The sequence below is a fragment of the Dendrobates tinctorius genome, unplaced genomic scaffold, assembly GCF_039654945.1.
Source record: "Dendrobates tinctorius isolate UK_male_01 unplaced genomic scaffold, ASM3965494v1 ptg000332l, whole genome shotgun sequence".
Lineage (NCBI taxonomy): Eukaryota > Metazoa > Chordata > Amphibia > Anura > Dendrobatidae > Dendrobates > Dendrobates tinctorius.
In genome coordinates this window covers 12,727,022-12,752,712 of record NW_027361998.1, presented here as the reverse complement: position 1 = coordinate 12,752,712, position 25,691 = coordinate 12,727,022, and the positions used below count along the sequence as shown (strand labels likewise).

Sequence of the window (25,691 nt, the reverse complement as noted above, 5' to 3'; positions counted from 1 at the left end):
CAGAAGTAACAGAGGTCAGAGCTGCACCATTTGGCCTGGTCATAAAGGTGAAAACAGGCTATGGAGAGAAGGGTTATAAAGCTGTAATCCGCCCATAATAAAGATGGCGCCCTGCGGCGTCTGTACCGACTGCGCCTGCGCAGCATTATTCTCCCTCGTTACATAGGCTGTTTAAATGTAAGCTCGCTGATTGGCTGTTATACCTGGTCCCATGAATGGACTCGCACATGCGCATTGATCCTCTACGCTGTATTGTCATTGCGGGGCGCGTGTAGCAGCCGGAGCTCGCTGATTGGCCGGCTGGGTGACATGTTTCCGCCCCTTTTCTCGGCTTCAGGCTCATGGACGTTGACGCAAGAGAACTGAAGCCTCTCGTCCTTGTGTGAGGAGGATCGTCCGCGGCGGTCAGGAGGACACACGTGCGGGGACCGAGGCAGGTAACGGGGGCGTGTCTCCGCGACTACATGTCCCAGCATACTCTGCGCGGTTACACACGTGTTGTAGCCATGGGTACGCCGGGTGCGATGAAATTCAGGGGACGAGCGGCGCGGGGCATGCTGGGACTTGTAGTTCCCGGCTCTGTAGAGGTCATGTGTGCCATAATGTGTGTATTCAGCTGTCAGACCCCCGGGTGAGGGAAGAGGGGCAGGGACCGGCCAGATCCGGGGGGACCAGAGGGGCAGGGAGCGGCCAGATCCGGGGGGACCAGAGGAGCAGGGACCGGCCAGATCCGGGGGGACCAGAGGAGCAGGGACCGGCCAGATCCGGGGGGACCAGAGGGGCAGGGAGCGGCCAGATCCGGGGGGACCAGAGGGGCAGGGAGCTGCCAGATCCGGGGGGACCAGAGGAGCAGGGACCGGCCAGATCCGGGGGGACCAGAGGGGCAGGGAGCTGCCAGATCCGGGGGGACCAGAGGGGCAGGGACCGGCCAGATCCGGGGGGACCAGAGGGGCAGGGACCGGCCAGATCCGGGGGGACCAGAGGAGCAGGGACCGGCCAGATCCGGGGGGACCAGAGGGGCAGGGAGCGGCCAGATCCGGGGGGACCAGAGGAGCAGGGACCGGCCAGATCCGGGGGGACCAGAGGGGCAGGGACCGGCCAGATCCGGGGGGACCAGAGGGGCAGGGACCGGCCAGATCCGGGGGGACCAGAGGGGCAGGGACCGGCCAGATCCGGGGGGACCAGAGGGGCAGGGACCGGCCAGATCCGGGGGGACCAGAGGAGCAGGGACCGGCCAGATCCGGGGGGACCAGAGGAGCAGGGACCGGCCAGATCCGGGGGGACCAGAGGGGCAGGGACCGGCCAGATCCGGGGGGACCAGAGGGGCAGGGACCGGCCAGATCCGGGGGGACCAGAGGAGCAGGGACCGGCCAGATCCGGGGGGACCAGAGGGGCATGGAACGGCCAGATCCGGGGGGACCAGAGGGGCAGGGAGCGGCCAGATCCGGGGGGACCAGAGGGGCATGGAACGGCCAGATCCGGGGGGACCAGAGGGGCAGGGAACGGCCAGATCCGGGGGGACCAGAGGGGCAGGGAGCGGCCAGATCCGGGGGGACCAGAGGGGCAGGGAGCGGCCAGATCCGGGGGGACCAGAGGGGCAGGGAGCGGCCAGATCCGGGGGGACCAGAGGGGCAGGGAGCGGCCAGATCCGGGGGGACCAGAGGGGCAGGGAGCGGCCAGATCCGGGGGGACCAGAGGGGCAGGGAGCGGCCAGATCCGGGGGGACCAGAGGGGCAGGGAGCGGCCAGATCCGGGGGGACCAGAGGGGCAGGGACCGGTCCCTGTCCCCCGGATCTGACTGGTTGGCATATACTATCCATTGCCCCAATACCTGATGGAGGTAACGGCCGTGTGTGCACTGTAGAATTGTGTTTCTGCTCTTTTCCCTGCAGGTGGCGCTGTACTGCTCTGGCCGCCGCTTTCCTTAGTTCCTAGATCTTCTCGTTTTCATAATTCCTGTTGTTTTTATAAAATTTAATTAACTCGTGATTAATCCTGGAGAAGCAGCTTACGGCATCATGTGACCGCGCCGAAACGTCTTGCGGCTTTAACCCTTCATGTTCAGTTCTTGTGAGGCCATAATTAAGGATGTCATCGAGCTGCAGGTTCTCACTGGCGGCTTCACTGCTTGTAAAGTGTGATCCAGAACTGGGGCAGAGTGCAGAAGCCCGGACCTCCCCCCGACCTGAACTTTACCCCCCTGAGTACAGATCATGTAGTAGCTGTCACACGCAGTCCTATCTAACATCACAGATAACAGTGATGGCTATCTCTGGTCTTACATAGGACTGCCGGTGCCATCTACATGATCTGTGGTCTTACATAGGACTGCAGGTGCCATCTACATGATCTGTGGTGTTACATAGGACTGCCGGTGCCATCTACATGATCCGTGGTGTTACATAGGACTGCCGGTGCCAGGTGCTGCTCTTGTTCTCTCTCCTCCAGGACGTGTGTGCTCCTGACTCCGGGGGTCCGTCGTGTCCTGCTGTAGTCGGGGGTCTCCGTGTCCCTCGGCCTCCGCTTACTGTCAGTGATGAGGCCTGTGGTTCCTGCTCTCAGCTGGCGGTAGATACAGTTGTATCCAGTGTGTGAGCTGCCGCCTGAGACAGTGTAACAAACCCTCAGCGGTGACGGGTCGTCTCCTCCCTGTTACTGACAGCTATCGCTGACATTGTGGGTGGTGCTGCTGTCAGCCCCGCGTTGTGCGGTGACGCTCCGGCCGTTCCGTGCAGCTGCGCGACATCTCGCTGCTCCGGGAGTTCGGCTCTAATTCCCCCTTGTGTGTTTCCCTGGTTACAGAGCCGGCTGGAGGGGGTCTCGTCAGTCGGGGGGTGCGGTGGTTCCTCTGCCGCACATGATTGCAGCGCGCTGTCACTTTAATAGCAGTAATTCCGGCCGGTGACGCAGCGGACAGGCGCGCTCTGCTGTATGACGTCCCCGGACCGGTACAGTTGGGGCACACAGAGGGTGACGTGACGGCCCGGCTGGTTTTGGGGAGGGCCGCCATGTCTGTTACCCTCGGGGGGCTGATGTTTTTGCGTCCTGTCCCTTTAATGCCCCATCATCCGGTGCGTTAATGATCGCGGGGGCCTGGTAGGATCCTGGCTGTACATTGACTGCCGTATACCCCGCGCCGTTAATGAGTGACCGCGGGGGAATGATGCAGGGACGGGTCACCGGGGTGCAATGTGGCCCTATAAATCGCTGCCCCCTCGGGGCCCCCTACAGGCTCTGCAGACTATCGCACGCTCCGGGTTGTCGCTCGCCCTGCAGAGTGTTGGATTCCAGCGCTAATCCTGGATTATATGATATTGAGGGGATTATCGCCCCGGTCTTATTTACGCTCCATAATATTCCTCAGCTCGGAGGTGGCGCCCCCCTCAGGCCTTGTGTAGGGGTGTTAGTGAGATCTGCTGTCCATTCCCGTAGGCAATCGCTAAACAGGTAACTGCGAGGACGGTAACTTTCTATTATGGGAGGTGCAGACAGCCGTCCATTGTCGGGGTCACGTCGTACGGCTGACGCCTGGTCCTGGACTATTACAGGGGTCATCTGACCCCTGACGGGCGGCCGCCGGCAGCTTGGCTGTACAGATCCCACGTGGTCATTACTGTGGCGGTGTCACATCCACGTGTCCTCATCATTCTCCATCTGCCCCTTAGGGGCTCAGGGGTCCCCGGACCGCTCCGTCTGCCATCTGTCCATCACACGGGCGCTGCGGACGTGGCTGATAACAGGGAGCAGTAGATCAGAGGCTGCAGAGTGGCCGTCCTCCCTGCTGTCTGCTCAGGCGATCTGCTGATAAGCGGCACCAGGGGCGACATCTGGAGGTTCCCACCTGGGATGATGGGTGGAGGGCTGTGATCGGGGGGGGGGGCGATTGGAGGCTGTGATCGGGGGGGGGGGCGATTGGAGGCTGTGATCGGGGGGGGGGGCGATTGGAGGCTGTGATCGGGGGGGGGGGGTGATTGGAGGCTGTGATCGGGGGGGGGGCGATTGGAGGCTGTGATCGGGGGGGGGGCGATTGGAGGCTGTGATCGGGGGGGGGGCGATTGGAGGCTGTGATCGGGGGGGGCGATTGGAGGCTATGATCGGGGGAGGGGCGATTGGAGGCTGTGATCGGGGGAGGGGCGATTGGAGGCTGTGATCGGGGGAGGGGCGATTGGAGGCTGTGATCGGGGGAGGGGCGATTGGAGGCTGTGATCGGGGGAGGGGCGATTGGAGGCTGTGATCGGGGGAGGGGCGATTGGAGGCTGTGATCGGGGGAGGGGCGATTGGAGGCTGTGATCGGGGAGGGGCGATTGGAGGCTCTGTGATCGGGGGGGGGGCGATTGGAGGCTCTGTGATCGGGGGGGGGGGCGATTGGAGGCGGTCTGTAGCTGTGGTGTGCTTTCTTCTGGCTTCTTGGACTTCGGCCCGAGCTCCTCTCCGGGGTGAAGCATTAACCTCTTTATGACCGGCCCGCCGGTGACGTCCTGACTTGTCTTCACAGGTTCCCATTATGCAGTGAGTGCTCAGACCTCCCTCGCTCATGGAGAGCAGCGCAGACCCCACGGTGCCACGTCCGGGGCCACGGACCGATATGCTGTAAGTGTGTGCACCGCCGTCCGGCCGCCATGCTCTTCTCTACGGTGGACTACGTCATCTTCGCGCTGCTGCTGATCCTGTCCTCGGCCATTGGACTGTATTATGCCCTGAGCGGAGGGAGGCAGCGCACCACGCAGGAGTTCCTGCTGGCCAATCGCAGCATGGGCTTCTTCCCGGTGGCGCTCTCCCTCCTGGCCACCTTCCAGTCGGCGGTGGCCATTCTGGGGGTCCCTTCGGAGATATACCGCTTTGGCACGGAGTACTGGTTCCTCGGCTGCTCCTACATCATCGGGCTGCTGATCCCGGCGTACATCTTCATCCCCGTCTTCTACCGGCTGCGGCTCACCAGCACCTACGAGGTCAGTTACTAACCGGCGTCTGTCCTGATGTTACTGGGAAAGCTGGGTGCATGGGCCATCACCCCGCTTTCCCGGTCTCAGATATCCCTACAGGCTCTGCAGATACCGGCAGGTTATGACGCTCTGCCTCCTCCACAGTCCTGTGCTCATTGTGTGCGACACACGAGGCGCTGCACGTGTAGTCAGACAGGCCGAAGTCTACAGAGTCCACCGTAATCACCTGATCGGGACTGATCTCAGAGTAAAGGGCTGCTCTCTGCTGCCCCACATGGACTCTGGAGGTATCTGCACCCTGTCGTCCGTTTTACCCTTCTAATCGTTTTTTCTCTTTCGCAGTACCTGGAGTTGCGGTTCAGTAAAACTGTGCGGATCTGCGGCACAGTCACCTTCATATTCCAGATGGTGAGTACAGAGCTCGGCCACAGGGGGCGCTGTCATCATCTGCCGCCAAATACGCAGCAAACATGTGATCCTTCACTATACACTTCATAGTAGATCATAGAACCAAAGTCAAGAAGTGTAGATCAGAACGGGTAACGAGTCGTTATTAATCACGGAAGGCCGATAAGAACAAGAGGCCAAAAAAAGGAGGCAGAGAGATACAGTGTGTGATATGGAAAAACACAATATATCAGTATGTTATTGAAACCAGACGAATACTGATCCTGCGGGAGCAGAGGTTAAACCTCAGAGAAATGTGAGCTTGTTCAGTAACAGCCCCTCTATATACACAGCCCCATCCTGCAGTACACTGCTCTTCTCAGCCCCTCTATATACACAGCCCCATCCTGCAGTACACTGCTCTTCTCAGCCCCTCTATATACACAGCCCCATCCTGTAGTACACTGATCCCCTCAGCCCCTCTCTATACACAGCCCCATCCTGCAGTAAACTGCTCCTCTCAGCCCCTCTCTATACACAGCCCCATCCTGCAGTACACTGCTCCTCTCAGCCCCTCTATATACACAGCCCCATCCTGCAGTGCACTGCTCCTCAGCCCCTCTATACACAGCCCCATCCTGCAGTACACTGCTCCTCAGCCCCTCTCTATACACAGCCCCATCCTGCAGTGCACTGCTCCTCTCAGCCCCTCTATATACACAGCCCCATCCTGCAGTGCACTGCTCCTCTCAGCCCTTCTATATACACAGCCCCATCCTGCAGTGCACTGCTCCTCTCAGCCCCTCTATATACACAGCCCCATCCTGCAGTGCACTGCTCTTCTCAGCCCCTCTCTATACACAGCCCCATCCTGCAGTACACTGCTCCTCTCAGCCCCTCTATATACACAGCCCCATCCTGCAGTACACTGCTCCTCTCAGCCCCTCTATATACACAGCCCCATCCTGCAGTACACTGCTCCTCTCAGCCCCTCTATATACACAGCCCCATCCTGCAGTACACTGCTCCTCTCAGCCCCTCTATATACACAGCCCCATTCTGCAGTACACTGCTCCTCTCAGCCCCTCTATATACACAGCCCCATTCTGCAGTACACTGCTCCTCTCAGCCCCTCTATATACACAGCCCCATTCTGCAGTACACTGCTCCTCTCAGCCCCTCTATATACACAGCCCCATCCTGCAGTGCACTGCTCTTCTCAGCCCCTCTCTATACACAGCCCCATCCTGCAGTACACTGCTCCTCTCAGCCCCTCTCTATACACAGCCCCATCCTGCAGTACACTGCTCCTCTCAGCCCCTCTATATACACAGCCCCATCCTGCAGTACACTGCTCCTCTCAGCCCCTCTATATACACAGCCCCATTCTGCAGTACACTGCTCCTCTCAGCCCCTCTATATACACAGCCCCATTCTGCAGTACACTGCTCCTCTCAGCCCCTCTATATACACAGCCCCATTCTGCAGTACACTGCTCCTCTCAGCCCCTCTATATACACAGCCCCATTCTGCAGTACACTGCTCCTCTCAGCCCCTCTATATACACAGCCCCATCCTGCAGTACACTGCTCCTCAGCCCCTCTCTATACACAGCCCCATCCTGCAGTACACTGCTCCTCAGCCCCTCTCTATACACAGCCCCATCCTGCAGTGCACTGCTCCTCTCAGCCCCTCTATATACACAGCCCCATCCTGCAGTGCACTGCTCCTCTCAGCCCCTCTGTATACACAGCCCCATCCTGCAGTGCACTGCTCCTCTCAGCCCTTCTATATACACAGCCCCATCCTGCCGTGCACTGCTCCTCTCAGCCCCTCTCTATACACAGCCCCATCCTGCAGTGCACTGCTCTTCTCAGCCCCTCTCTATACACAGCCCCATCCTGCAGTACACTGCTCCTCTCAGCCCCTCTATATACACAGCCCCATCCTGCAGTACACTGCTCCTCTCAGCCCCTCTTTATACACAGCCCCATCCTGCAGTACACTGCTCCTCTCAGCCCCTCTATATACACAGCCCCATCCTGCAGTACACTGCTCCTCTCAGCCCCTCTATATACACAGCCCCATTCTGCAGTACACTGCTCTTCTCAGCCCCTCTATATACACAGCCCCATCCTGCAGTACACTGCTCCTCTCATCCCCTCCACAGTGGGTACGGAAAGTATTCAGACCCCTTTACATTTTTCACTCTTTATTTCATTGCAGCCATTTGGTAAATTCTATAATGTTCATTTTTTTCTCATTAATGTACACTCTGCACCCCATCCTAACTGAAAAAACAAATGTAGAAATTTTTGCAAATTTATTAAAAAAGAAAAACTGAAATCTCACATGGTCATAAGTAGAGATGAGCGACTTTGCCTTTTTTCGGGTCGAGTCGGGTTTCATTAAACCCGACTTTCTCAAAAGTCTAGTCGAACGAAATCGGCTGATTATCAGGAAAAGTCGGAGGCCGACTGAAACACGAAACCCAATGCAAGTCTCTCCCTCTCCCTCAAAAAAAAAAAAAGTCATGTGCAAGCATTCTTGGAAATCCGACTTTGGCGCTCGTTTTGCCGACCGCATGGCTGACTTGACGCTGGCATAAGTCGGCGACTTATGAATCTGGCCGACCTGTTTCGCTCAACTCTAGTCATAAGTATTCAGCCCCTTTGCTCAGTATTGAGTGAAGCACCTTTTGAGCTAGTACAGCCATGAGTCTTCTTGGGAATGATGCCACAAGTTTTTCACCCCTGGATTTGGGGATCCTCGGCCATTCTTCCTTGCAGATCCTCTCCGGTTCCGTCAGGTTGGATGGTGAACGTTGGTGGACAGTCATTTCCAGGTCTCTCCAGAGATGCTCAGTTGGGTTTAGGTCAGGGCTCTGGCTGGGCCGGTCAGGAATGGTCACAGAGTTGTTCTGAAGCCACTCCTTTATTATTTTAGCTGTGTTCTTAGGGTCATTGTCTTGTTGGAAGGTGAACCTTCGGCCAAGTCTGAGGTCGAGAGCAACTGGAAGAGGTTTTCATCCAGGATATCTCTGTACTTGGCCGCATTCATGTTTCCTTCAATTACAACCAGTCGTCCTGTCCCTGCAGCTGAAAAACACCCCCATAGCATGATGCTGCCTCCACCATGTTTCACTGTTGGAATTGTATTGGGCAGGTGATGAGCAGTGCCTGGTTTTCTCCACACATACCGCTTAGAATTATCACTAAAAAGGTCTATGTTCGTCTCATCAGACCAGAGAATCTTATTTCTCATAGTCTGGGAGTCCTTCATATGATTTTTAGCAAACTCTATGCAGGCTTTCATATGTCTGGCACTGAGGAGAGGTTTCCGTCGGGCCACTCTGCCATAAAGGCCTGACTGGTGGAGGGCTGCAGTGATAGCTGACTTTGTGGATCTTTCTCCCATCTCCCTACTGCATCTGTGGAGCTCAGCCACAGTGATCTTGGGGTTCTTTACCTCTCTCACCAAGGCTCTTCTCCCACGATTGCTCAGTTTGGCTGGACAGCCAGGTCTAGGAAGACTTCCGGTGGTCCCAAACTTCTTCCCTTTAAGGATTATGGAGGCCACTGTGCTCTTAGGAACCTTGAGTACTGCAGAGATTCTTTTGTAACCTCGGCCAATCTGTGCCTTGCCACAATTCTGTCTCTGAGCTCCTTGGCCAGTTCCTTTGGCCTCATGATTCTCATTTGGTGTGACATGCACTGTGAGCTGTGAGCTCTTATATAGACAGGTGTGCGCCTTTACAAATCAAGTCCTATCAGTGTAATTACACACAGCCGGACTCCAATGAAGGAGTAGGAGGATCACAAGGAAATGGACACCATGTGACTTAGATGTGAGTGTCTGAGGAAAGGGGCTGAATACTTATGACCATGTGATATGTCAGTTTTTCTTTTTTAATACATTTGCAAAAGTTTCTACATTTCTGGTTTTTTTTCAGTCAGGATGGGGTGCAGAGTGCACATTAATGAGAAGAAAATGAACTTTTTTGAATTTACTAAATGGCTGCAATGAAACAAAGAGGGGAAAAGTTTAGAGGGGTCTGAATACTTTCTGGACCCACTCTATATACACAGCCCCGTCCTACTGGAGAGGGGGACAGATTGGGGAAACTTTGGCGCTGACGTCAGCAGTGACGTCGTTGCACCTCTTGTGCAGTGCGCTCTGCTCTGGACATGGTGTGAGCTGTGTATCCAGAGTAACGTCGGCCGCAGGAGAAGATCACAGGATTTTAGATGGTGGCAGAATTTGTAATGTCTATTACAAGTCCGTGTGACTAATAATCAAACTTCCTGGACACCCCTGTAATGTCATCACTGTGGGTTATTGTGTAATGTCCAGGCTGCCGTGAGATCATGACAACACTTCCTGTTCAGTGTTCATTGAGACCATGGGGGAGGGATAATGGAGCTGATTTTCTCCAGTTTTTGTGCTGAGGTCAGCAATTGTCAAATGTGTAGTAAGAAGCGCAAAATAGACGCTGTCCGCCGCAGTGGCCCCGCCCATGACCACGGTGACTCCGCCCATGACCACGCCCACCCGATTCACACAGATTGTTCTCTGCTCCATTTTACAATCCCTCTTCGAGCTGGGATCTGATGGCGTCATCTGAGCGATTGTCTCAGACGGAGCGCCATTATTTCGGCTGCTCTGAGATGTGGGTCACCTGTCCCTATGACAACACTGACGCCTCGTGAGTGGTAAACCAGGGCTTGTCCAGTGATGTGTTCAGTCTATAGCCGGGTATGTAGGGGTGTCGGTGGCGCACACGGGGGCACCAGGGTCACATGGTTTCTGCTACAGATTTTGCATTGTAATCTTAATGCAGCATTGCTCTGCACGTGACCTTCGGTACACTAAACGGAGAACTCGTTGCTGTCTCCTAGAAGACGTTAACCTGTTACTTGCTGTAGATTTTATGCTGATGATGCACGCAGAGCTCTGCGCTTCCACTAACCCTACACATGACTGACTCCGCAGGTCATCTACATGGGGGTGGCCCTGTACGCGCCGGCCCTGGCCTTCAGTGCAGGTAAGTGTTCCCCAATCTACAGTCCCATCAGCCAAAACATCTTCCTATCCACCATTTTGAGGCCCAGACCCCACCAGACCAGAAATCGGGGGATGGGGCGTACAGGGGGGGATGGGGCGTGGACCCTCATGGTCAGGCTGGGGTACCCGTTGCATTGGAGGGAGGACAGGGTGGGGATGGGGAGCGGCCCCTCATGGTCAGGCTGGGGTACCCGTTGCAGTGGAGGGAGGCAGGGTGTGGTGGAGATGGGGTGCGGCCCCTCATGGTCAGGCTGGGGTACCCGTTGCAGTGGAGGGAGGGCAGGGTGGGGATGGGGCGTGGCCCCTCATGGTCAGGCTGGGGTACCCGTTGCAGTGGAGGGAGGGCAGGGTGCGGTGGAGATGAGGCGCGGCCCCTCATGGTCAGGCAGGGGTACCCGTTGCAGTGGAGGGAGGGCAGGGTGCGGCCCCTTATGGTCAGGCTGGGGTACCCGTTGCCGTGGAGGGAGGGCAGGGTGGGGATGGGGCGTGGCCCCTCATGGTCAGGCAGGGGTACCCGTTGCAGTGGAGGGAGGGCAGGGTGCGGTGGAGATGAGGCGCGGCCCCTCATGGTCAGGCAGGGGTACCCGTTGCAGTGGAGGGAGGGCAGGGTGCGGCCCCTCATGGTCAGGCAGGGGTACCCGTTGCAGTGGAGGGAGGGCAGGGTGCGGCCCCTCATGGTCAGGCTGGGGTACCCGTTGCCGTGGAGGGAGGGCAGGGTGCGGTGGGGATGGGGCGTGGCCCCTCATGGTCAGGCAGGGGTACCCGTTGCAGTGGAGGGAGGGCAGGGTGCGGTGGAGATGAGGCGCGGCCCCTCATGGTCAGGCAGGGGTACCCGTTGCAGTGGAGGGAGGGCAGGGTGCGGCCCCTCATGGTCAGGCTGGGGTACCCGTTGCAGTGGAGGGAGGGCAGGGTGCGGCCCCTCATGGTCAGGCTGGGGTACCCGTTGCAGTGGAGGGAGGGCAGGGTGAGGTGGAGATGGGGTGCGGCCCCTCATGGTCAGGCTGGGGTACCCGTTGCAGTGGAGGGAGGGCAGGGTGCGGTGGGGATGGGGCGTGGCCCCTCATGGTCAGGCTGGGGTACCCGTTGCCGTGGTGGGAGGGCAGGGTGCGGTGGAGATGAGGCGCGGCCCCTCATGGTCAGGCAGGGGTACCCGTTGCAGTGGAGGAAGGGCAGGGTGCGGACCCTCATGGTCAGGCAGGGGTACCCGTTGCAGTGGAGGAAGGGCAGGGTGCGGCCCCTCATGGTCAGGCTGGGGTACCCGTTGCAGTGGAGGGAGGGCAGGGTGCGGCCCTCATGGTCAGGCTGGGGTACCCGTTGCAGTGGAGGGAGGGCAGGGTGCGGTGGAGATGGGGTGCGGCCCCTCATGGTCAGACTGGGGTACCCGTTGCAGTGGAGGGAGGGCAGGGTGCGGCCCTCATGGTCAGGCTGGGGTACCCGTTGCCGTGGAGGGAGGGCAGGGTGCGGTGGAGATGGGGTGCGGCCCCTCATGGTCAGGCTGGGGTACCCGTTGCCGTGGAGGGAGGGCAGGGCACAGCTGCTCCAGGGGTGGGGATGGTGTGGTGGGGGTTATGGGGCGCGGCCCCTCATGGTCAGGCTGGGGGGGTTTCTCATTGCACTGGAGGGGTGCCCTTTGGGTCTGATTATCTTCTGTGCCCCGTGTGTCCTGGATTATAACACCCGTCCCCTTTCTGTTTTCTTCTTGTGGTTGCAGTGACCGGATTCAGCCTCTGGGGGGTGGTACTGACCATGGGCCTGGTCTGCACCCTGTACACCACACTGGTAAGCTCCATGCGCCTCCGCTGCGGTTTCTGCGCATGCACCGGTGGACTGTGCGCTGTAGCGCCTCACCTCGTACCTGTGTCGGGATAGTTTGGCTGTGAGTAAAGCCGCTGATTAACCCTGCGGTCACCATCGCTGTATTATTAGTCCGGCTGAGCTGGTCGGGTCCTCGGCTGTCCGATGCGACACCTACTAGAGCCACCGATCACCGAATCGCCTGGGGTCTGCATGGCGTAACAGCTACGGGGTCCTAGAAGACCCGGATGTGTTCCTGCGCCTGTCTTGTGTCAGCGCCCCCTGTCAGTCAGTGACCGTTACCTCCTCTCCATCCAGGGTGGGCTGAAGGCGGTCATCTGGACAGACGTCATCCAAACCCTGGTGATGTTCGCGGGGCAGCTGGCGGTCATCATCATTGGCACGGTGAAGGTGGGCAGCATCCAGGAGGTGTGGGACATCGCCCTGCAGAATAATAAGATCTCCGGCATAAAGTGAGTTCTGGAATCTGCACTGACACACTGTAACGAGGCACCGGCGGTCACTGATGGGAGGGTGTGCGCGCTGCTGTCAGGAGGGACGAGGTAGATGGTCGAGACACCGATGTTCCCACCGTACAGCTACCCGACTGTCACATAGAGGTGTGGGAATGGTGGCGTAGCGACCCCCTAGAGGCTGTGGTCAGGACCGCGGAGTATTGACTAATGGGGCAATGAGGTGCGAGAAATCCATATCCAAAACCCAAGGAAGGTCCGTACCCTCAGAGGCGCCGTCAACCACAAGGACAGAAGTTGTTCATCCGAGCCGATTCTCACTGATTTGCACCGTTCATATTGTAGCTTTAACCCGGACCCGTTTGTGCGCCATTCTATATGGTCTCTGGGCATCGGAGGCATTTTCCTAATGTTGTCCTTGTATGGGGTGAACCAGGCGCAAGTGCAACGATACCTCAGCTCCCGAACAGAGAAGGAGGCCATACTGTAAGTAGAAAAGGCTCTGAGCAAACTCCAGAGCTGCACTCACTATTCTGCTGGTGCAGTCACTGTGTACATACAATACATTACTGATCCTGAGTTACCTCCTGTATTATACTCCAGAGCTGCACTCACTATTCTGCTGGTGCAGTCACTGTGTACATACATTACATTACTGATCCTGAGTTACCTCCTGTATTATACCCCAGAGCTGCACTCACTATTCTGCTGGTGCAGTCACTTTGTACATACATTACATTACTGATCCTGAGTTACATCCTGTATTATACCCCAGAGCTGCACTCACTATTCTGCTGGTGCAGTCACTGTGTACATACATTACATTACTGATCCTGAGTTACCTCCTGTATTATACTCCAGAGCTGCACTCACTATTCTGCTGGTGCAGTCACTGTGTACATACATTACATTACTGATCCTGAGTTACCTCCTGTATTATACTCCAGAGCTGCACTCACTATTCTGCTGCTGCAGTCACTGTGTACATACATTACATTACTGATCCTGAGTTACATCCTGTATTATACTCCAGAGCTGCACTCCCTATTCTGCTGGTGCAGTCACTGTGTACATACATTACATTACTAATCCTGAGTTACATCCTGTATTATACTCCAGAGCTGCACTCACTATTCTGCTGGTGCAGTCACTGTGTACATACATTACATTACTGATCCTGAGTTACCTCCTGTATTATACTCCAGAGCTGCACTCACTATTCTGCTGCTGCAGTCACTGTGTACATACATTACATTACTGATCCTGAGTTACATCCTGTATTATACTCCAGAGCTGCACTCCCTATTCTGCTGGTGCAGTCACTGTGTACATACATTACATTACTAATCCTGAGTTACATCCTGTATTATACTCCAGAGCTGCACTCACTATTCTGCTGGTGCAGTCACTGTGTACATACATTACATTACTGATCCTGAGTTACATCCTGTATTATACTCCAGAGCTGCACTCCCTATTCTGCTGGTGCAGTCACTGTGTACATACATTACATTACTGATCCTGAGTTACCTCCTGTATTATACCCCAGAGCTGCACTCCCTATTCTGCTGGTGCAGTCACTGTGTACATACATTACTTATCCTGAGTTACATCCTGTATTATACTCCAGAGCTGCACTCGCTGTTCTGCTGGTCATGTAGGGTGCCGCCCCCCCCCCCCCCTGATCTGTCCTCCTCCCTGCAGGTCGTGTTACGTGGTGTTCCCCTGCCAGCAGCTGGTCTTGGCGCTGGGTTGTCTCACCGGTCTGGTGATGTTTGCCTATTACCAGAAGCACGAGATCCAGAACCCAGAGCTGATCGCCGTCTCTGACCAGGTGAGCCCCCTCTGCCGCCCCCTATGGTGGTCTCTGTGTCCTGCATGTATTCTGGGCGTGTCTCTTACTGCTGGTGCAGTCTGGCATTTGGTACAATGTGTAAACCCCACCCTGTGAGGTGACTAGTCTACCCTTGGATTAGGGGGCTCCTGCTTGCTGGTGGTCTCCAGTCTGTGTCCCTGGCTCTGCAGGAAGAGGTGGTGAGGAATATGCAAAATATACAGAAACTGTGCAGTGAAAATTGGGGGTAGGAATCCATATTGCGGGAGGGCCGGGGTTGTTTCTCCGGTGGTGACCGGCTTTGTGCTCTCCTCGCTGTAGATGGTGCTGTACTTTGTCATGGACATCCTGCATGACTACCCCGGCCTTCCAGGACTATTTGTGGCCTGTCTGTTCAGCGGAGCCCTCAGGTGAGTGCGGCTGGATGTGGCGATGTATTGCGGGTGCTGTATGTGGCGGCATATTGCGGACGCAGTGTGGCGGCGGTGTATTGCGGGCGCTGGGTGTGGTGGTATATTGCAGGCGCAGTGTGGCGGCATATTGCAGGCGCTGGGTGTGGTGGTGGTATATTGCAGGCGCTGGGTGTGGTGGTGGTATATTGCTTACTGTCATCTAGTGCAACCTTTCCTTTAATGGTATAGAACAGTGCCTACTGAATTCATCTGTTGCATTGAACTCAATACTTACTGCTGTATAGCCATGTTGGGGCCAGTAGAGATGTTATCAGGTGTAAGGTGTTACTAGCATATGGATGTAGCCAGACCCTGTGCCTTTCATTGTCTAACCTCCCCTGGTGTGCTAGGCAATTGGTAATTTATCCCAAATCAGTTCCCACAATCCCTCTCACCTGAGCCTCTACTCAGTCCTATATATTCAGATGCCTCCTAAGGGGGCACGTGTGCGGGGTCAGGCACGTGTCTCCCTAAGTATCGTGAAGCTGCAGTTATTACTACGGCAGTTAGTCTCGGCAGCAGTCAGGACCCCACACTAGCTACCTGTCTCTTTTGGGTATGTCTGCTGAGTAAGCCCTTCTTATTACACCTTCACCATGTTTACATATGCCCTCACAGTGTTTGCTCCTTTAATCCTCACTCTCCTTCGCTATCCCCAAACCCCAGCACCCTCTAACCAAATAATCATCTCCCCTTCCCTCTTTCCTCCCCACCTGACCTCCTCTGCTGAACTGCTCCTCAACCTCAAATCTGTCCTAATGAAACCTAAAACAGGCCGCCCACTCTCCTCCCATCTGCTCTCCCTTTCTCTGCTTCTCCTCACTGCTGGCGACATATCTCCCAATCATGGTCCCCCACAGCTCATACCCCCCCCCCCCCATTACTATCCCTTCCTACCGCTCCCCTAGCTAATAAAAACTACCGCAATCTTTCCAAGTTAAAACCTGTGCTATTGACACCCAACCCCCTGCTCCCTCTCTCTGGATCACTCTGGAATGCCCGCTCCATCTGCAGTCAGCTCCATGTGATTCATGACCTCTTTCTCTCTTGTGATCCTGCCTTTCTCGGCCGCACAGAAACATGGCTGACACCCTCTGACACCGCCTCCCCTGCTGCGCTGTGTTACGGCGGCCTCCACTTCACCCACACTCCTCACCCTGGCAACAGACACGGTGGAGGAGAGTGGGCTCCTTTCTTCCAACTGCACTTTTAACCCAATCCCACCTCTTCCCTCCCTAATCCTCCCCTTTTTTGAAGTCCACTCTGTCCGCATCTACTCTCCCTCCAAGTGGCCATCATATACCGACCTCCAGGCCCGACCACTGCCTTCATTGACCAATTCGCTACCTGGCTTCTTCACTTTCTTTCAACTGACACCCCCACTATCATGGGCGACTTCAACATCCCCACTGATACCCTTCATCAGCCTCCAAACTCCTGTCCCTCACTTCATCCTTTGGACTTACTCAGTGGTCCTCCTCAGCCACCCACACAGATGGACACACATTAGACCTGGTCTTCACCCGTCTCTGCTCTCTTTCTAACTTCACAACCTCACCTCTCCCTCTATCTGACCATCATCTACTAACTCTCTCATCACTGTCCTCCGTCCTCACCTGTCACCCATTTCCAGCAACATGTGCATCCCTGCAGAAACCTCGCACATCTAGACACTCGCACACTCTGACTCTATTCTACCACTGTCCTCCATATCCTCACTCCATGACACAGATGGTGCAACTGCCTTCTACAATGCCACTCTCGCATCAGCTATTGACGCGACTCCCCTCTCGTTCATGGCAGAATGCGACGTATCAACGGACAACCCTGGCACAATAACACCACTAAAAAGCTCCGGCGAGTGTCCCGGGTTGCAGAGCGGCGTTGGGAGACGACTTCACGACATTCAAACAGGCAACACTCGATTTCAAATCTGCTCTCACCTCTGCTGAACAGGCCTACTTCACAACCCTCGTATCTTCCCTATCCTACAACCCCAAACAGTTATTCAAAACTTTTACCTCCCTCCTCCGCCCACCACTGCCCCCTCCAACCTCCCTCATCGCTGCCGAGGACTTTGCCACACACTTCAAAAACAAGAACGACCAACCAAAGCAAGTCTTCATCACTCAACCACCACAACCCCTTTGTATACCAGACCAATGTCCAAACCCCATAACCTCCCTCTCCAACATCACTGAAGGGGAGCTTAATCACCTCTTCTCCAAATCGCACCTCACAACCTGTGCACTCGACCCCATCCTACCTCCTCCCCAACCTCACCACCACACTTATCCCATCCCTAACCCACCTCTTCAACCTATCACTAACGTCCAGTACCTTCCCTTCTGCTTTCAAACATGCCACAATCACGCCTATCCTTAAAAGCCAATCCTCGACCCAACCGCTATGTCCAGCTATCGCCCAATATCACTGCTCCCATTCTCTTCCAAACTCCTGGAGCAGCACCTCCACTCTGAACTTTCCTACCTCCTCTCATCTAACTTGCTCTTTTACAATCTGGTTTCCGCCCCCATCACTCCACTGAGACAGCCCTGACCAAAATTACTAACGACCTACTTACAGCCAAATCAAACGGACAATACTCTATACTCCTGCTTCTAGACCTGTCCTCTGCATTTGACACAGTTGACCACTGCCTCCTACTACAGATCCTCTCCTCCTTTGGCATCAAAGACCTCGCCCTATCCTGGATCTCCTCATACCTTTCCAACCGCACATTCAGCGTCTCCCACTCTCACACCAACTCCTCATCCCACCCTCTCTCTGTTGGAGTCCCCGAAGGCTCTGTTCTAGGACCCCTACTCTTCTCAATCTATACACTTGGCCTGGGGCAACTAATAAAGTCCCACGGATTCCACTACCACCTTTATGCTGATGACACTCAGATCTTCCTCTCTGGCCCAGACATCACCTCTCTGCTGTCCAGAATCCCAGAGTGTCTATCAGCCATATCCTCCTCCTCCTCTCGCTTCCTCAAACTCAATGTGGACAAATCTGAACTCATCATCTTCCCTACCTGACCTATCTATAACAATTAATGACATCACACTTTCCCCAGTACCGGAAGTCCGCTGCCTCGGCGTAACCCTTGACTCTGCCCTGTCCTTCAAACCGCACATCCAAGCTCTTTCCACCTCCTGTCGCCTCCAGCTCAAAAATATTTTCAGAATCCGTCCCTTCCTCAACCCTCAATCTACTAAAATGCTTGTGCATGCCCTCATCATCTCCCACCTCAACTACTGCGACATCCTTTTCTGTGGTCTCCCTGCTAACACCGTCGCACCTATCCAGTCCATCCTTAACTCTGCTGCCCGACTATTTCATCTCTCTCCTTGCTACTCCGTCGCTTCTCCCCTCTGCAAATCTCTTCACTGGCTCCCACTCCCTCAGCATATCCAGATCAAATTACTAATACTGACCTACAAGGCCATCTATAACCTGTCTCCCCCATATGTCTCTGAACTAATCTCCAGATACCTTCCCTCACGTAATCTGCGGTCATCCCAAGACCTCCTTCTCTCCTCCACACTTATTCGCTCCTCACCCAACCGCCTCTAAGACTTCTCCCGAATAGCCCCCATCCTCTGGAATTCCCTGCCCCAACACGTCCGGCTATCAGCCACACTCGGATCCTTCAGACGGAACCTGAAAACCCATCTCTTCAGGAAAGCTTACAGCCTGCAATGATCCCCGCTGCCTCCTCACCATCACTGGAGCTGCTGCAACCCTCCAACCTACTGTCTCCTTCCCCACCATCCTGTAGCATGTAAGCCCGAAAGGGCAGGGTCCTCTCTCCCCTCTGTATCAGTCTGTGATTGTTAGTTTGTTTGCTGTAAGTGATATCTGTAATTTGTATGTAACCCCTTCTCATGTACAGCACCATGGAACCAATGGCACTATATAAATAATAATAATAAATCATAATATTGCGGTTGCAGAGTTTGGTGGTATATTAAGGGAGCTGGGTGTGGCGGTGAAGTATTGCGTGTTCAGTGTGTGGCGGGGTATTACGGGCGCTGGGTGGTGGGGTTTTGCGGGTGCAGTGTGGTGGTACATTGTGGGCGCTGGGTGTGGTGGTGGCATATTGCGGGTGCAGTGTGTGGCAGCATATTGTGGGCGCAGTGTGTGGCGGGGTCTTGTGGGCGCTGGGTGGTGGGGTATTGCAGGCGCTGGGTGATGGTGAGGTATTGCGGGTGCAGTGTGGTGGTACACTGTGGGCACTGGGTGTGGTGGTGGCATATTGCAGGCGCAGTGTGTGGTGGGGTGTTGCGGGCGCAGTGTGGTGGTGTATTGCGGGTGCTGGGTGGTGGTGTATTGCGGGTGCAGTGTGGTGGTACATTGTGGGCGCTGGGTGTGGTGGCATATTGTGGGCGCTGGGTGTGGTGGTGGCATATTGTGGGCGCAGGGTGTGGCGGGGTATTGTGGGCGCTGGGTGGTGGGGTATTGCAGGCGCTGGGTGATGGTGGGGTATTGCAGGTGCAGTGTGGTGGTACATTGTGGGCACTGGGTGTGGTGGCATATTGCAGGTGCAGTGTGTGGTGGGGTGTTGCGGGCGCAGTGCGGTGGTGTGTTGCGGGCGCTGGGTGGTAGTGTATTGCGGGTGCAGTGTGGTGGTACATTGTGGGCGCTGGGTGTGGTGGCGGCGTATTGCAGGCGCAGTGTGTGGTGGGGTGTTGCGGGCGCTGGGTGGTGGTGGCGTATTGCGGGTGCAGTGTGGTGGTACGTTGCGGGCGCAGTGTGGCGGCGTATTGCAGGCGCAGTGTGTGGTGGCGTGTTGCGGGTGCAGTGTGTGGCGGTATATTTTTGTGCTGGGTGTTTTCCGTGCTCCCACCCTCCCTGTGACTCACGATCCGCTCTGCTCTCCTCCTCAGCACAATCTCCTCCGCCTTTAACTCTCTGGCGACGGTGACGATGGAGGACCTGATAAAACCGCACCTGCCCAACCTCACCGAGTCACGAGCAGCGCTGTTCTCCAAGGGTCTGGGTGAGTACAGTGTGACGGCGGCCGGACCGTCATGTCAGAGATTAGCACAAGCCTTAGCTATTAGTTACTTAATGTGAAGTGCAGAAAACAGATGCAGATTCTTGGGAACCATCAGCAAGCAGGCTCTGTGCGGTGTGTGTGCGCCTTGGCCGTGTGCGGTGTGTGTGCGCCTTGGCCGTGTGCGGTGTGTGCGCGCCTTGGCCGTGTGCTGTGTGTGTGCGCCTTGGCCGTGTGCTGTGTGTGTGCGCCTTGGCCGTGTGCTGTGTGTGTGCGCCTCGGCCGTGTGCTGTGTGTGTGTGTGTGTGTGTGTGTGTGTGTGTGTGTGTGTGTGTGTGCGTGCGCCTCGGCTGGCTGCGGTGTGTGTGTGCCTCGGCTGGCTGCGGTGTATGTGCCTCGGCTGGCTGCGGTGCGTGCCTCGGCTGTGTGTGATCAGTGCTCAGTACTGGCTCCTGCATTGCGGCTTCCTGCACCTTCTCCAGATCTGTGAGCAGCGTCTATCCTGCCTGTTGGTGGTTTCCAGGTTGTATAATATGTAGGGAGAGAAAATGTCGGGGGGCAGTGTCTGCCATGAGTAGCCGGTGTTCTCACCACTCGGTGGCGCTCTCCGTATTTTGGTGGCATAGTGGATGAGGCCCCCCGTGCATCGTGTGTATTCTTCCCCCTGTGTGTCGCTCGCGCTCTTCCCCACCCATCCCGCGTGATGTAACGTACAGCGCATACTTTACAACTGTGCGGTAAACGCTGATGTCCTGCGCAGGTGACTGCCCTCCGCGGACATGGCCGCCACTCACAGTTTGAGGTATCCTGACAGACGCCCCACTGGATTCTGGGTATGAGCGCTCCACGTGGGGCCTGATGTCACTGTTACGTTTCCAGTCTTCATAGTGTCCATCACTGCACCCTCAGACCAGCGTCTCCCCCACATGTCTGCCCTCCGTCACCACGGTCATTGGGCCATCCTGCTTGTGGGGTATTAGAGGTGGGATGATGGGGGTTGTACTGCTCTACCCCCTCGGCCTCTCCATCCTCAGCTGCGTTCATCCCATTATCCATCCCCCCATGTTCTGCTGATGGCGCCCCCTCTGCCGGGACTGACGTCCTCTCTCATTGCAGCCCTGTTATATGGCCTTCTCTGCCTAGGCATGGCCTACCTCTCCTCCCTGATGGGCTCCGTCCTGCAGGTGAGTGACTCTTCCACCCCCAGTGACCCAAGCAGCACAGAGTACTTCAGGAGAGCAGGGGGACCTTGTAGGGGTGAGAAATTAGTAAGGAGCAAAGCCAGCAGCACAGAGTACTTCAGGAGAGCAGGGGAGACCTTGTAGAGGTGTGATATTAGTAAGGAGCAGGGCCAGCAGCACAGAGTACTTCAGGAGAGCAGGGGGGACCTTGTAGAGGTGTGACACTAGTAATTAGCAGGGCCAGCAGCACAGAGTACTTCAGGAGAGCAGGGGGGACCTTGTAGAGGTGTGACACTAGTAATTAGCAGGGCCAGCAGCACAGAGTACTTCAGGAGAGCAGGGGGGACCTTGTAGAGGTGTGACATTAGTAAGGAGCAGAGCCAGCAGCACAGAGTACTTCAGGAGAGCAGGGAGGACCTTGTAGGGGTGTGACACTAGTAATTAGCAGGGCCAGCAGCACAGAGTGCTTCAGGAGAGCAGGGGGGACCTTGTAGAGGTGTGACATTAGTAAGGAGCAGGGCCAGCAGCCAGGGCTGTGGAGTCGGTAAGCCAAACCTGCGACTCCGACTCCTCAATTTCCCTGACTCCGACTCCCACACATATTGCTTATATTTAAGTGAAAAATTCATTGTAGTACAATGTGAACATCAGACATTTAGGCTGTGTGCACACGATGCGTTTTTTTAAGCGTTTCCGCAGCGTTTGAGCCGGCTCAGACGCTGCAGAAACGCTTAAAAGATGCATTAAATTAATTAGCATGCGTTTTTGGCTTTCTGTGCCAATGCATGCGTTTTTAACCGCTCAGGAATCGCTTAGTGGTTAAAAACGCAGCATGCTCATTAATTTCCGCATTGCTGAGCGTTTTTAGCCATCCCCAATGATCCCAGAAATCGCGTGTCAAAAAACGCGTCAAAATCACGTCAAAAAACGCGCTGAAAAAGACGCGCGATTTCTGGGAAGGGGATCCTTTTCCTGAGCGTTTAAAAACGCTAGCGTGTGCACATAGCCTTAATCATTTCTATGATCCAATAATCAAGATATTTAGATAGAACATAATATCTGTTTATTGGAATACAACTTTAGAACACAAAAAACTGTAATAAATTGTAAATATGTAATACACTGTGTACATGTATACGGTACAGACCAAAAGTTTGGACACACCTCATTCAAAGAGTTTTCTTTATTTTCATGACTATGAAAATTGTAGATTCCCTCTGAAGGCATCAAAACTATGAATTACCACATGTGGAATTATATAATTAACAAAAAAGTGTGAAACAACTGAAAATATGTCTTATATTCTAGGTTCTTCAAAGTAGCCACCTTTTGCTTTGATTACTGCTTTGCACACTCTTGGCATTCTCTTGATGAGCTTCAAGAGGTAGTCACCGGAAATGGTCTTCCAACAGTCTTGAAGGAGTTCCCAGAGATGCTTAGCACTTGTTGGCCCTTTTGCCTTCACTCTGCGGTCCAGCTCATCCCAAGCCATCTCGATTGGGTTCAGGTGTGGTGACTGTGGAGGCCAGGTCATCTGGCGTAGCACCCCATCCCTCTCCTTCTTGGTCAAATAGCCCTTACACAGCCTGGAGGTGTGTTTGGGGTCATTGTCCTGTTGAAAAATAAAATGATGGTCCAACTAAACACACACCGGATGGAATAGCATGCCACTGCAAGATGCTGTGGTAGCCATGCTGGTTCAGTATGCCTTCAATTTTGAATAAATCCCCAACAGTGTCACCAGCAAAGCACCCCCCACACCATCACACCTTCTCCTCCATGCTTCATGGTGGGAACCAGGCATGTAGAGTCCATCCGTTCACCTTTTCTGCGTCGCACAAAGACACGGTGGTTGGAACCAAAGATCTCAAATTTGGACTCATCAGACCAAAGCACAGATTTCCACCGGTCTAATGTCCATTCCTTGTGTTCTTTAGCCCAAACAAGCCTCTTCTGCTTGTTGCCTGTCCTTAGCAGTGGTTTCCTAGCAGCTATTTTACCATGAAGGCCTGCTGCACAAAGTTTATTGTCTCCTCTTAACAGTTGTAGAGATGTGTCTGCTGCTAGAACTCTGTGTGGCATTGACCTGGTCTCTAATCTGAGCTGCTGTTAACCTGCGATTTCTGAGGCTGGTGACTTGGATGAACTTATCCTCCGCAGCAGAGGTGACTCTTGGTCTTCCTTTCCTGGGGCGGTCCTCATATGAGCCAGTTTCTTTGTAGTGCTTGATGGTTTTTGCCACTGCACTTGGGGACACTTCCAAAGATTTACCAATTATTCGGACTGACTGACCTTAATTTCTTAAAGTAATGATGGCCACTCGTTTTTCTTTACTTGGCTGCTTTTTTCTTGCCATAATACAAATTCTAACAGTCTATTCAATAGGACTATCAGCTGTGTATCCACCAGACTTCTGCACAACACAACTGATGGTCCGAACCCCATTTATAAGGCAAGAAATCCCACTTATTAAACCTGACAGGGCACACCTGTGCAGTGAAAACCATTTCCGGTGACTACCTCTTGAAGCTCATCAAGAGAATGCCAAGAGTGTGCAAAGCAGAAATCAAAGCAAAAGGTGGCTACTTTGAATAACCTAGAATATGAGATACAGTATTTTCAGTTGTTTCACACTTTTTTGTTAATTTTATGATTCCATGTGTGTTAATTCATAGTTTTGATGACTTCAGAGTGAATCTACAATTTTCATAGTCATGAAAATAAAGAAAACTCTTTGAATGAGGTGTGTCCAAACTTTTGGTCTGTAGTGTGTGTGTGTGTGTGTGTGTGTGATGGAAAAAAAAAAAATTATTTATATATATATATATATATATATATATATATATATATATATATATATATATATATAACACTGACTTATCTCAGCTAAGACTAAGATCCTCAGGCTACATTCACACCGTGGGCGTAGCCAGGATCAAACCGGGGGGGGGGCAGAACCTCATACTGTTCCGCAGAACCTCATACTGCACACCTCAGCTGCTGCAGAACCTCATACTGCACACCCCTACACTTGAAAATAAAGCCTGCACCTTAAGAAGATTTGGTGGTGATGAATGCAGTCTATTTATTCCAACTATCAATTTAAGTTGATGTGTTACTGAAGACGAGCAATGCCTGTCCTGGGCGTCCTTTTGGGCAGCTATGAGGTGTCCCTGACTGGTGCTAAAAAGGAGTGTTAGTCTGTGTGCTACCCGGCTTTCATTCTTTTTGGTACAGATATGATATGGATACACAGATATGGATAAATGGATGGATAGAGCAGATTTCTAATCTGCTTTTGCTATTGAAAACATTATCTATGAGCTCAAAAACCTTTCAGGTGATGCAGTTTTTTAAAAAGCTGATCGGCTTTTGTAACTGAAAAACGTATCCTCAAAAAACACAGGAAAAACGCTGTGTGTGAATGTAGCCTTAGATCAGGAATAGAACAGTCATTTATAGGACATTTCATAACTTTCCCAAATTCCTATGAAAAAATATTCAGCACATCCTGCATTGAACTACTGTACCCAATTTATTATGTATTTTAGGAGTCGGAGTTGGTCCATTTTATACCGACTCCGACTCCACCAAAATGAGCACTGACTCCACGACTCCGACTCCACAGCCCTGCCAGCAGCACAGAGTACTTCAGGAGAGCAGGGAGGACCTTGTAGGGGTGTGACATTAGTAAGGAGCAGGGCCAGCAGCACAGAGTACTTCAGGAGAGCAGGGAGGACCTTGTAGGGGTGTGACATTAGTAAGGAGCAGGGCCAGCAGCACAGAGTACTTCAGGAGAGCAGGGAGGACCTTGTAGCGGTGTGACTTTAGTAAGGAGCAGGGCCAGCAGCACAAAGTACGTCAGGAGAGCAGGGGGAACCTTGAAGAGGTGTGACATTAGTGTAATTTTGTGGGGGTTGCATAGAAGAATCTGGGTCACCAGCAGTACAGAGTATTTCGGTAAGTAACAATGGATTATAGTCCTGAAGACCCTTGATAATCTGACTTCTCGCAGCTGAGGGTTTGTAACAGTTGTATCTTCCCTTCTTGATGGTAGGTTGTGGTGACGGAGGTGCAGATGATGATGGGAGTTCTGCTTTCTCCCCGCAGGCTGCCCTGAGTATTTTCGGCATTGTCGGAGGACCGCTGCTCGGCATCTTCAGTCTGGGATTCTTCTTTCCCTTCACCAATTCCATTGTGAGTTGCATGCGCGCGCGTGGGGGGGGCGGGGCGGCAGTCACACGTGAGGGCGCGGGACACACACGGGAGCACACACTGTCTGCTGCCTGTGCACCACTTCCCATTGTCTCACCACGTTCCCGCCTCCGCAGGGCGCCGTCACAGGGCTGCTGGCCGGGCTGGTCATGGCTTTCTGGATCGGCATCGGCAGTTTTGTGGACAGAATGGCGGTCACCCCCTCCCCAATTTTGAATATCACCAGCGCCCCAGATGTGGGGAACGTCACCACAACCGTCGTGACCACACTGCTGACATCGGCCACGGCCGCCAAAAGGTGAGAGAACCGGGAGTAAACATGACAATCCTGCCCTTGAACGGC

The 25,691-nt window shown here is 54.3% G+C and overlaps 1 protein-coding gene across 3 annotated transcripts in view; it reads left to right on the top strand.

Moving 5' to 3' along the window:
- The first annotated feature begins 277 nt into the window (after positions 1-277).
- SLC5A6 (solute carrier family 5 member 6) overlaps positions 278-25,691 on the top strand; it is a 39,645-nt gene continuing 14,231 nt past the window's right edge. Inside the window, exons 1-13 of one of the 3 annotated variants that reach the window (XM_073562019.1) lie at positions 278-433; positions 4,496-4,949; positions 5,286-5,351; positions 10,323-10,374; positions 12,106-12,173; positions 12,507-12,661; positions 13,007-13,147; positions 14,366-14,495; positions 14,817-14,905; positions 19,843-19,955; positions 21,069-21,136; positions 25,244-25,330; positions 25,465-25,646. In XM_073562019.1, the coding sequence (XP_073418120.1) occupies positions 4,620-4,949; positions 5,286-5,351; positions 10,323-10,374; positions 12,106-12,173; positions 12,507-12,661; positions 13,007-13,147; positions 14,366-14,495; positions 14,817-14,905; positions 19,843-19,955; positions 21,069-21,136; positions 25,244-25,330; positions 25,465-25,646 (1,481 nt within the window). In that variant the 5' untranslated portion in view covers positions 278-433; positions 4,496-4,619. Of the gene's footprint in view, positions 438-1,817; positions 1,841-4,495; positions 4,950-5,285; positions 5,352-10,322; positions 10,375-12,105; positions 12,174-12,506; positions 12,662-13,006; positions 13,148-14,365; positions 14,496-14,816; positions 14,906-19,842; positions 19,956-21,068; positions 21,137-25,243; positions 25,331-25,464; positions 25,647-25,691 lie in introns of those variants that run through there. The other 2 variants (XM_073562020.1, XM_073562021.1) reach the window with 2 other exon arrangements.